Raw genomic sequence first — 12,279 nt, forward strand, 5'->3', positions numbered from 1 at the left:
TTTCGGTTATGTGATTCCCTACCGCTTCTGCCCCCCTCAGATAAAAAGATAAGTTCCAGTATTCAAATTATAACTCCTTGGTATGGGTTAAACTCCACCAAAAGAGCAGCTCACAAGAGATAAAGCTTGCATGTCCATTATTTAAAAAAAAAAAAAAGAACAGAGAAAAGTAGTTTATCATAACATCTCCATCCAAATATACTGGTATTCGGAGGAAGCTTATTGAAGTGCTCTAGCATGTGTCAAAATTACCACCAAGTAACCTACTAAAAAGTCTAAGTTGAAAGAAGTATTAATTACCACATAATTAAATTCCATACAAACAAATGTAAATAGCTTACCTGGCAAATACCCTGTCTTTGTTTGCTTTTTCTTTACCATACTGCACAGACTGGACCTCTGTCCTCCCACTGAAAGAAAATTACAACATTGGAAATGTAAAAGAAACTTCTCTACTTAATAAATATAGGCAAGCTGTACCTCCTCAGCTTAAATGCTAAATTACGCTCTCAGTTATGTCCAAACCATCCCACTGACTTCAGTGGGTTTTAACTAAGGGCGGAATTTGGATTTACGTATTCAAACCCAAGTCTCTTCTTTCACCTTAAAATCTGTTTTGTAACACAGAGAGATTTAGTAATATTTATTCCATCTACAGAATAAAGCTCTATCTCCTTTTCCATTTTAATGCAGTCAGAGCAAGCGACCTACATCACATACTTTCACCCTTTGGAGGCACTTAATACTGTAAATCCTCCCTGCCACAAACACTACTAAAACAAAGAGCATGCTCTCTGTATTGCTCCCTATTTCCTTTAAGGAGCCAGTTTTGAGTTCACTCTTGAACTTCAGGTGCACACACGGCAGGATTCTGGGGCAGGTAATTCTGTAGTTAGCAAAATAGATAATATGGCCCTACTCACCATCCTAGAACAGGAAGAACTGCAGCTAACTACTAATAAACAGAGAAATTCAGGTAGAAAAATTAGTTCTATTAATGACCAAAACAGGACATCTTGCTAATTTAAAAAAAATTCCAAAACAAAACAGAAAAACATTGCTTCATGAGTCAGATACGGGTTTACTTTGACACTTGTAAATGCCACTAAACAGGCCTTTTAAAAGCCTATGCCTATAAAAGAACAGGAAGTTAGTTACTTGCCATTGTTAGCATTTTTGTAAAAGGTATCTAGTGACAACAGATCATCAACTTGTGGATCATATTCCTATTATGAATATGGGTCAAATTTCTGCATAGCTTGAAGGTCTTAACTATTGCACTGCCTCATCATTAGAGGAGTACATCTGCCTCAGTTACCCGATGGACAGTAACTTCCCTGCCTCTATTCCTTAAAACAATTTAACAAAATAATTACACAGAACTCTGAGGCCAAAGTGGTTGGGGGAACAGGTATCTATGTTAAGCTATTTTCCCAGAATAACAATGATCATTCCTTATCTCAAAAAAAACCAAACAACAATAAAAGAGAGAGCATGGTCTACAAGACCCAGGATATGCGAGCTGCCAGGGGGGTGAGGGGAGGGGAGAGACAGACACAGGACCCCCAGTGCTGTCAGCTACCACGGGCAGCAGGGACCCCCGAGCTCCGAGCCACTGGGGCTGCGGCAGGGGCCCCAGAGCTGTCACCCACCACAGTGGTGGGTCCTGGACTCCTCCCCGCCCCCCACACACCCCAGAAGCAAGGCTCAGACTCTCTTCCCCTCTGCTTGAGCTTTCCCGTCAAACCTCCTGCCCTTATATTTAGTAAAAGTCACAGAAATGTCACAGGGTTCCATGAATTTTTGTTTATTGCCCGCGTCTGTGACTTTTATTAAAAATAACAGTGAAAAAATCTTAAACCTTAATCATGATGGTCTCTTCTGTCCTTAAAGTCTATGAGTCTCAGGGCCTCCCCTGGGCCTGTATCATTTTGGATGGCTCATATAGAATATATTTTCCATTTGAGAAGTTAGTTTTGAGGGAACACTCTATCAGTAGTGCTCAGCAGTCAAAATTCAAGGCATCAGGTGCAACATCTGACTTTTATTCTGAGATATTATGTCAGGGCAGGTTGGGAGGTGCACAAGGGGCTATCTGCAACAAGTCTGACAGCGAAAACTGCCTCAGCTTGAAGAGAAAGGAGAAGCTCTGGACACTGGAGGTGTCCATCCATGGTGCCAACTCAGGCCATGCAGCTGTAAGAAGGAGCTAGAGAGGCAGTCAGTCCACCATGCCCCTTATACTCCCCATGCGGAGCATGAGGAGAACGGTGCTTGCAAGAATTCTCTGGTCTCAAAAGGAGTGCATGTGTACACACAGTGGAATATACACAGGTGCCAGCACTCGAAGAATTCAGCAATCCTAACAAGATTCTTGAATGCTTTTAAGTCATCTGTTACCAGTACTGCTTCATCAGGCAATGAAGATGAGTACCTGTAGAGGTGATATAGGTTGCTATTGTTTCTGATCCCTTTTTCTTGATCTTCTGGCGTAGGTAATCTGGCCAGAGACAAGTGATGAGGGAAGTGACCTCTTCGTTGAGCATGGTGTACTACAGTATCTTCAATAGGGCTGTGGTGCCATAATGTAATATGGCTGACTTGTGTATTTTTGGCCCGGCCAGTGTCTTTCCTGATGAGCTCACAGTGTCTGAGCCCTGCAGGGAAAACTAGTATATTTTTCTGTGGTGTTCATCACTGACCTCAGAGGAGAGGATTCTCTGCTGAAGAATGAGAGAACATATGCTCCAAGGACAGAGAGTAGGAATATATCTTCTCTAGGGGCAGCTCAGCTGCATATGACGTTCTCTGTAATGGAATCTGTACTAGTAGGTGCTTTGATATCAATGACGATCCCAGTTCTCCTAGGGGCACATCAAAACCAAGAATGTGTCACTTGAGCTGGGGTCAGTGTTGGAGAAGTTTGTATCTGTGTCATAAGCTGCTCCATATCCTTACCAGTCCATGACACCATGCAGAGAGTGATGGTTTTATTTCCAGACACTTTATATTATCTGTTCTTATAGGTGGACTCTGAGCTCTGTCTGGAATCTCTGTCTCTGTGCTCAAAGCACCTCCTCCTCGTGCAGACTTCAATGCCCCTCCCTGTATAGCCCCTCCCATGGCTATATAAGGGCTGCACCATCCCAACCTCCTTCTCACCATCTTCGGCTAGAGTTGGAGCTCTTAGCATGATCTTTCCTTACATTTGTCTTCATAGCTCTTTGTGACTTTCTTTGTATATAATTATAGTTAGTACCATTAGTTAGCAGTTAGGTGGTTTCTTCCAGTGGGATGCCCTTGTGACTGGTTCGATCACAGAGACCCCCTCGGAACTGTCACCTGACGTGCTGGAATTACCTCTGAGCCCGTTTTCCCTGCCAGCTTCGGACTCCAGAACACTGCCTTGTTGAGCCAGACACGCTATCCTGATGCAACACAGACCTAGGTCTGGTCCACGCCAACAAAGCTGCAGACTTTAACCAAAAACTGCTCAGCAGGTCACCTATCTCCAGTACCCAGACCCCAATGGGATACAAACGCCAAATAAATCCGTTTTACTCTGTATAAAGCTTATACAGGGTAAACTCATAAATTGTCCACCCTCTATAACACTGATAGAGAGATTTGCACAGCTATTTGCTCCCCCAGGTATTAATCACTTACTCTGGGTTTACTAATAAACAAAAACGTGATTTTATTAAGTATAAAAAAAGTAGGATTTAAGTGGTTTCAAGTACACCTCTACCCCGATATAACGCTGTCCTTGGGAGCCAAAAAATCTTACCGTGTTATAGGTGAAACCGCGTTATACTGAACTTGCTTTGATCCGCCGGAGTGCGCAGCCCCGCCCCCCCAGAGCACTGCTGTACCGCGTTATATCCGAATTCGTGTTATTTCGGGCTAGAGATATACAAGTAAATCTCACCCTCAGAGATGTTCAAATAAGCTTCCAATAACCTAGTCTGGGCCCAACCCTTTCCCCTGGTACAATGCTTGTTAGTTACAGCAGACATTACTTCGGTGGAAAGCAGGGGTGTTCTCATGACTGCAGCCCCCTTTGTTCTGTTCCACCCCCCTTTTATAGCTTTTGAACAAGGCAGGAATCTTTTGTCTCTCTGGGTCCCCACCCTTCCTTCTAAATGGAAAGGTACCAGATTTTAGATGGATTCCAGTATCCTGTGACACGGTCACATGTCCTTTGAGACCCCAGTGGAACTTGAGCTTCACCATGTACTGGTTCAGACCCCGTAGATCCACTATGGGCCTGAGACCCCCTTTGGCCTTCGGGATAAGGAAATAACAGGAGTAAGTACCCCTTGCCCATGAACTCCTCGGGCACCGCTTCTATCACTCGTAGTCCTAGGAGCCGCCCCACCTCCTGCTCAAGCAGAGTTTCGTGTGAGGGGTCCCGCAGGAGAGACGGGGGCAGAGGGTGGTTGGGCGGGGAGGAGGTTAACTGGAGGGTGTAACCCCGAGAGATGGCGTTGGGGACCCTTCAGTCTGAAGTGAGCTGAGACCATTCTGGAAGGAAAGCACAGAACCAGTTGGAGAAGGGAAGCTTTATTGGGGTTGGATCCCTGATGAGGACTGGTGGGTTACCCCTGAGTGTCCCATCAAAATCGCCTTTTCCCCGCCTGCTTGCCCTTGGAGGATCCAGGCTGGAGGGCAGGCGGAGACTGCTTGTGAGGGCATCTCTTATAGTCCCGTTGCTTCTTATGGGCGGCCTCGTACTTCTGGAGGGCGGCCGGGGTCGGCGTCTGCTGCGGCTTGAACTTAGGTTTTGCTGGAGCCGGAACATAGAGACCCAAGGTCTGGAAAAACAACAAGGAGTCTGGTGGCACCTTAAAGACTAACAGATTTATTTGGGCATAAGCTTTCGTGGGTAAAAACCTCACTTCTTCAGATGCATAGAGTGAAAGAAGTAGTAGTGAGGTTTTTACCCACAAAAGCTTATGCCCAAATAAATCTAAATGTTTTGGTAGATACAGACTAACACGGCTACCCCCTGATACTTAAGGTCTGGAAGGTCGTGCAAGAGTCCTTCATTCCATGCAGCCTTGTATCTGTTTCCTCTGCAAACAGAGCCTTCCCATCAAACGGGAGATCCTGCATGGAAGATTGCACCTCAGTGGAGAGCCCGGAGAGCAGGAGCCATGACGCCCGTCTCATGCACACCATGGAGGCCACTGAACGTGCGGCCGTGTCCACAGCATCCAAGGCAGCCTGCAGGGAAGCCCGAGCTGCCGTTGCCCCTTCCTCCACCAGCGCCCTGAACTCCTTCTTATGCTCCTGGAGGGAGACCTCAAAGTTAGGCAGGGAGCCCCACAGATTAAATTCATACCGACCCAAGAGGGCCTGATGGTTTGCCGATCGTAACTGGAAGCACGAAAACAAATAAATTTTTCTTCCGAAAGAGTCCAGTCTCCGAGAGTGTTTGTTCTTTGGGGTTGGGGCTGGCTGACCCTGTCGTTCCCAATGATTGACCGACTCAACCACCAGGGAGTTGGGCGCCAGGTGGGTATATAGGTACTCATGCCCTTTAGTGGGTACAAAGTACTTGCGTTCTGCCTTTTTCGATATAGGGGCCAATGAGGTCGGTGTTTGCCACAGGGCATTTGAAATTTTAGCCACCCCTTCATGGAGCGGCAAGGCCACCCTACCCGGTGCCAGTGGGGACAACACGCTCAACGGGGAGTCTGAGGGCTCCTCCATCTCCTCTGCCTGGAGGTGGAGACTTGCTGCCCTCTTTAAGAGCTCTTGGTGGGCCCTGAAGTCCTCCTGTGGGATGGAGGAAGGTGGGGCCACAATCGCCTCCTCCAGGCAGGGTGAAGAGGCCGGTGCGGTGCTTTGGGTGTCGGCTGGCACCGGAGGATCCACGACCTGGTTGGACTCCGGGCGTGGTACCGAGGACGAGCGTCCCACCGACTCCTTTCTCAGGGGTCTGGAGAGGGAGGCCGATGGTGCTTCCGAAGCTCCGGCCACCGAGGGCTGCGCTGGAAGCCACGGTGCCCACTGGTACCACTGGGCCAGCCACGACGCTTGGTGCCACTACACCTGCTGTGGCACCGGCAGGGCCTGGTTGACTGGTCTAGCCCGTCGAAGGAGGGCTACGAACGGAGACTGGGCTGGCGTAGGATCCGCTGCTGTCTCTTGACCAGGAGGAGCAGTGGTGCTGGGATCTGCGAAGGTCACAGGACTGCGATCTCGATGGTCACGGGACCGGGACCGATACCGATGGTAATAGCTGCTCCGCAAACGGCCTCAACGGGCGGACCCACGACAGCGAGGCTCCGGCGATCAACGCCCGGGGCTCTGGTGCTTTGGTGGAGACTTGGAGCAGGAGCCCAAGTGGGAATGGCGTCGACGACCATGCCGTGACTTACTGTGGTACCTTCTCCGAGACAGGGACTGATGACGACGTCCACTGCGATCCTGTCAATGTCTACTCTCTGAGGAGGACCGGTGCTGCGAGTCCGGGCAGGACAGAACCCAGCCCGAGAGTCTGGTCGGCGTCGAGGGCAATCCATGTGGACTCTGCCCCGAGCGGATGAAGGGCGGTGATTGGCATCGGGAACATTCCCTTGACCAAGATGAGTACCAAGCCGGGGGCGACTGCGGAGATCCCAGCATAGGCTTGTCTCTGGAGCATGGGGCCGACATTGGCGGTGCTCCAGGCACCAGCATGGACAAGACGTCCCGGGCCACCTGGAGGGCTTCAGGGGTGGACGGCATCCGGACATCCAGAGAGGCCTGTTCCAAAGGGACCAACCTACTCCGCTCTACGTGAGTCAGGGGCCTAGGTCCCAGTGGGGATTGAGGACTGCCCGACATGGGCCTAGCCTCTGTCCCAGATTTCCCTCGGTGCTGCTGCGAACAGGGAGTCTTCTTGGCCCTCTTGGTGTGCCCCATGGATGGGGTGTGGTGCCAACTAGTCGATGGCATAGGTGGATCACCGCGTACCGACACCGCGGTGCCCAGTACCGGCTCGGAGCGGCGTACCAGGGTCGAGGTCAGCGCCGACTCCATCAGAATGGCTCGGAGCCTAATGTCCCTTTCTCTTTTGGTCCGAGGCTTAAATGATTTGCAAATCTTGCACCTCTCGCCGATATGGGTTTCTGCCAAGCAGCGCAAACAGTCTGTGTGCGGGTCACTTCTTGGCATAGAACGCCGACAAGAACCGCATGACTTAAATCCCGGGGCTCGGGGCGTGCCCCGGCCTGGGCTCACTGACTAACTAAACTAACTACAGGTACTAAATGAACGAACAGTTCTGGGGACGAGCTACAGCAAAACTGGAGCAGAGCAGTTCCAACGCACCTTCACTGGTGGCAAGGAGGAACTGAGGGTGGGGGGAGCGCACAGCCCCCCTTATACCGCGCCAGGTAGGCGCCACTCGAGGGGTCGTGGGGGGCGCTTCCCCCTACCGGTACTGCTAGGGGAAAAACTTCCGGCACCGGTGCACGTGACGAGCATGCACACCTATTGTGGAATACACATGAGCAATCACCCAAAGAAGAAAAGCTAGCCAAAGACAAACATTTTTTTGCTATTACTTTTGGAAAGTACACCATAAGCAGAAAGCCTATTAAACAACCAGTGGGGCCACTGGAGGATCAAGATGCTAAAGAAGCACTCAAAGACGATAAGGCCATTACGGAGAAACTAAATGACTTCTCTGCATCGTCCTTCACGGTTGAGGATGTGAGGGAGATTCCCAAAACTGAGCCATTCTTTTTAGGTGACAAATCTGAGGAACAGTCCCAGATTGAGGTGTCATTAGAGGAGGTTTTGGAACAAATTGATAAACTAACCAGTAATAAATCACCAGGACCAGATGTTATTCACCCAAGAGCTCTGAAGGAACTCAAATGTGAAATTGCAGAACCACTAACTGTAGTTTGTAACCTATCATTTAAATCAGCTTCTGTACCAAATGACTGGAGGATAGCTAACATGACACCAATTTTTAAAAGGGCTCCAGAGGTGATCCTGGCAATTACAGGTCAGTAAGTCTGACTTCAGTATTGGGCAAACTGGTTGAAACTATAGTAAAAAAACAAAATTGTCAGACACATAGATGAACATACTTTTGGGGGAAGAGTCAACATAGTTTTTTGTAAAGGGAAATCATGCCTCACCAATCTACTAGAATTCTTTGAGGGGGTCAACAAGCATATGGACAAGAAGAAATCCAGTGGCTATAGAGTACTTAGATTTTCAGAAAGCCTTTGACAAGGTTCTTCACCAAAGGCTCTTAAGCAAAGTAAGCAGCCATGGGATAAGAGGGAAGGTCCTCTCATGGATCAGTACCTGGTAAAAAGATAGGAATAAATGGTCATTTTTCAGAATGGAGAGAGGTAAATAGCGGCGTCCCCAAGGGGTCTGTACTGGGACCAGTCCTATTCAACATATTCATAAATGATCTGGAAAAAGGGATAAACGGTGAGATGGCAAAATGTGCAGATAATACGAAACTACTCAAGATAGCTAAGTCCCAAGCAGACTCCAAAGAGTTACAAAAGGATCTCACAAAATTGCATGATTGGGCAACAAAATGGTAGCTGAAATTCAATGTCGATAAATGCTAAGTAATGCACATTGGAAAACATAATTCCAACTATACATATAAAATGATGGGATCTAAATTAGCTGTTACCACTCAAGAAAGAGATCTTGGAGTCATTGTAGATAGTGCTCTGAAAACATTCACTCAATGCAGCGGCAGTCAAAAAAACGAACAGAATGTTGGGAATCATTAGGAAAGGGTTAGATAAGAAGACAGCAAATATCATATTGCCTCTATATAAATCCATGGTACTCCCACATCTTAAATACTGCGTGCAGATGTGGTCACCCCATCTCAGAAAAGATGTATTGGAATTGGAAAGGTTCAGAAAAGGGCAACAAAAATGATTAGGGATGTGGAACGGCTGCCGTATGAGGAGAGATTAATAAGACTGGGACTTTTCATCTTAGAAAAGAGACGACTAATGGGGAATATGATAGAGGCCTATAAAATCTGACTGGGGTGGAGAAAGTAAATAAGGAAATATTATTTACTACCTCTCATAACTAAGGGCATTTTTAGTAAAAGTCATGGACAGGTCACGGGCAATAAACAAAAATTCATGGCCCTGTGACTTGTCCATGATTTGTACTATATACCCCTGACTAAATCTTGGGTGCTCTGGGGTGCCCACTGGTGCTGGGGGGGGACCTCCAGGGTGCCAGCTGGTGTGGGGCTCCAGGGCACCCGCTGGTGCTGGAGAGGGGCCTCCGGGGCACCCACTGGTGCTTGGGGGGGGGGAGGAAGATCTGGGACCGCTGCTATTGCTGCTGGCAAGGAGTGGCCCAGGACCGCTGCTGCTAGTGAGAGGCGACCCAGGATTGCCACCGCTGCTGCTGGCAGGGGGGGGAGAGACAGCTCGGACTGCTGCCGCTGCTGGGCGGGGTGGCGCAGCTGGCTCTGGGCTGCCCGAGCTGTTTGGGTGGCCATGGGATCAGTCACACCTGCCAGCTGCAGAAGTCATGGAGGTCCTGGAAAGTCACAGAATCCACAACTTCCGTGACCTCCATGAGAGACTCGCAGCCTCATGACATAGGAACTAGGGGTCACCAAATGAAATTAATAGGCAGCAGGTTTAAAATAAACAAAAAGCAAGTTTTTTTTTCCCACACAAAGCACAATCAACCTGTGGGACTCCTTGCAAGAGGATGTTGTGAAGGCCAAGACTATACAGGGTTCAAAAAAGAACTAGATAAATTAATGGAGGATAGGTCCATCAGTGGCTATTAGCTGGGCTGGGCAAGGATAGTGTCCCTAGCCTTTGCTTGCCATAAGCTGGGAATGGTCAACACTTGATGATTACCTGTTCTGTTCATTCCCTCTGGGGCACCTGGCATAGGCCACTGTTGGAAGACAGGATACTGGGCTAGATGGACCTTTGGTCTGACTCAGTATGGCCATTCTTACGGCTAGGCTGTTCATCCGGCGTTGAGCAGTCTGCACCTCATTGCATGGATGCCGCATTGCTAGATGAAGATAAAGGGCTATGCTCGGAAGCAGTTTGAGATATTCTGCTTAGTAGTAGAAAACTAGCCAAAAGGTCCACCTATACTTTTAATGGAAATGGTTTTCGATTTGGGCAATGTCCAAGCAAATTCAGCCCATGTTAGCACAGATTCAAAACATTTTGGATTATCTAATGCATTTGAAATCTTTAGACCTCACTCTGAGCTTCCTTAATATTCACTTGGTCTCAGTTTTTCATCCTCCCATTCAAGTTAAGTCGATATTGTTAAACCCTTCAATGGTGAGTTTTTTAAAGGGTATTATCCGTCTTTTTCCACTGGTAAAGGAAGCAATACCACTGCGGGATCTTAAGGCACTGGAGGCACCATTCAAACTGAAAGCAACATGTTCATAGGCTCTCCTCTCAGTGAAGATAGCCTTCCTTGTGGCTATAACATCTGCAAGAAGAGTCAGCAAATTGCAGGCCTTAATGGCAGATCCTCCATATACTCAATTCTTCAAGGAAAAGGTGGCATTAAGACCACACCCTATCTCAGTTTCACCTTACTCAGGTTATTTACTTACCTATATTTTTTACCTCCTCACACAGTAGAGGCTCGTGAGAGGGGTCCCTGAAGAGGGATGGGGAGGGAAGGTGGGGAGGGAAGGTGGGGAGGGGGTTTGAAAAGAAAGGGGATGGAGTAACAGTTGAAAAGTGTCTGCATGATCTGCACCGGGGCCTGTGTGAGTGGTCGTGCTGGGAGCTGTGGCGCATATGTCGGCACTGTAGCTATGCCAACGTGTGCACCGAGCGTGCATTGGGGTTTGAGGATTGAGCCACGGTCTGCACTGGTGCCACGCCGCTGTGTGTTGATCGCGGCTTTGGCTGAGTCGGTGCCAAGGCATACGGTTTCGATTTCCACTTAGCGCCTGTGTCCGAGCTGGCTCTTTTAGAGTCCTCAGCTCTAGCATTACCGGCAGTGCCGGATGGTCCCACACTCTCAGCTCCAGGCACTCAAGGTACGGTCGGTGCCAGTGCAGTTTGCCCAATTGCGGAACGGCACTTCTTGGCCAATTCCTGCATTGGGGATGTAGTTGGGGGCGTAGTTACCCACTTTTTAGACACATTTTTAGCAGGTTGATCAAAAGTCTGAGCAGAGGAGGGACCCTGGTCAGAAGCATGGTTGGCGAGGCTTGTCCGGGGGCGGGGGGAGGGGGGAGAGGGCGGCGGGTCTGGGCTTCAGGCTGACACATCAGTCTGAGAGACTTCTCCATGAGAAGGAGTTTGAGTTGCAAGTCTCTAGCCTTTCTTGTTCGGGTAGTTAAGTTAAGGCAACGAGAACACTTCTGTGTAATGTGTGTTTTGCCTAGGTGGCGCACACACTGAGCATGTCCGTCCGAAACAGGTATCGAGAGTCTGCAAGTGAGGCAACTTTTAAAGCCCAGGAAATGGGCATTCCTGTCAGGGAAGGCGTTGCCCTCATGGAGGCTGACTATCCTAAAGGACTAAATGAAAACTAACTTTGAACTGTAAGACTTTTTTTTTTTTTTTTTTTTTAAAGAGGCGACCAAGTACAAAGAAAAACAAATCAACTATCTAAACCAGGGGTCGGCAACCTTTCAGAAGTAGTGCACTGAATCTTCATTTAATCACTCTAATTTAGGGTTCCCCGTGCCAGTAATACATTTTAACGTTTTTAGAAGGTCTCTTTCTATAAGTCTATAATATATAACTAAACTATTGTTGTACGTAAAATATATAAGGTTTTTGAAATGTTTAAGAAGCTTGATTTCAAATTAAATTAAAATGCAGAGCTCCCCGGACCGGTGGCCAGGACCTGGGCAGTGTGAGTGCCACTGAAAATCAGCTCGTGTGCTGCCTTCGGCACGTGTGCCATAGGTTGCCTACCCCTGATCTAAACTAATAACAGTAGTAAATGAGCTAAAGAACTAAGTAGTGAGGCGCTTCTAAGTGCTCCAACTCATAGCCAAGGATGGTAGAGAAGGAACTGGGGGTGGGGGAGAAGGTTGGTCGCACAGCGCTAGTTAACCGCCTGAGGCGGCACGAGACAGGGACCACGCCTGTGTGACGTAACTGGACACTGCTACCAAAAGTCTCCAATTATGAGCACAGGAGCGCACAAAGACCTAATGTGGAGTTCCCACAGGGACAGCACTCAAAGAAGAACATAAAAATATAAACACTTACTGGGATTAATTTCAGAAACAAGCCTGTATGTTAAAAGGTAATTTTTCACCATTTT

General features: G+C 48.2%; 1 protein-coding gene across 6 annotated transcripts in view; it reads right to left on the bottom strand.

The window, feature by feature from the left end:
• PTPN4 (protein tyrosine phosphatase non-receptor type 4) overlaps positions 1–12,279 on the bottom strand; it is a 207,056-nt gene that overhangs the window by 66,194 nt on the left and 128,583 nt on the right. For all 6 annotated transcript variants that reach the window (XM_054044369.1, XM_054044368.1, XM_054044367.1 and 3 more), the window contains one exon: positions 342–410. In XM_054044369.1, the coding sequence (XP_053900344.1) occupies positions 342–410 (69 nt within the window). The remainder of the gene's footprint in view (positions 1–341; positions 411–12,279) is intronic.

This window comes from Malaclemys terrapin, chromosome 11 (assembly GCF_027887155.1).
Source record: "Malaclemys terrapin pileata isolate rMalTer1 chromosome 11, rMalTer1.hap1, whole genome shotgun sequence".
Lineage (NCBI taxonomy): Eukaryota > Metazoa > Chordata > Testudines > Emydidae > Malaclemys > Malaclemys terrapin.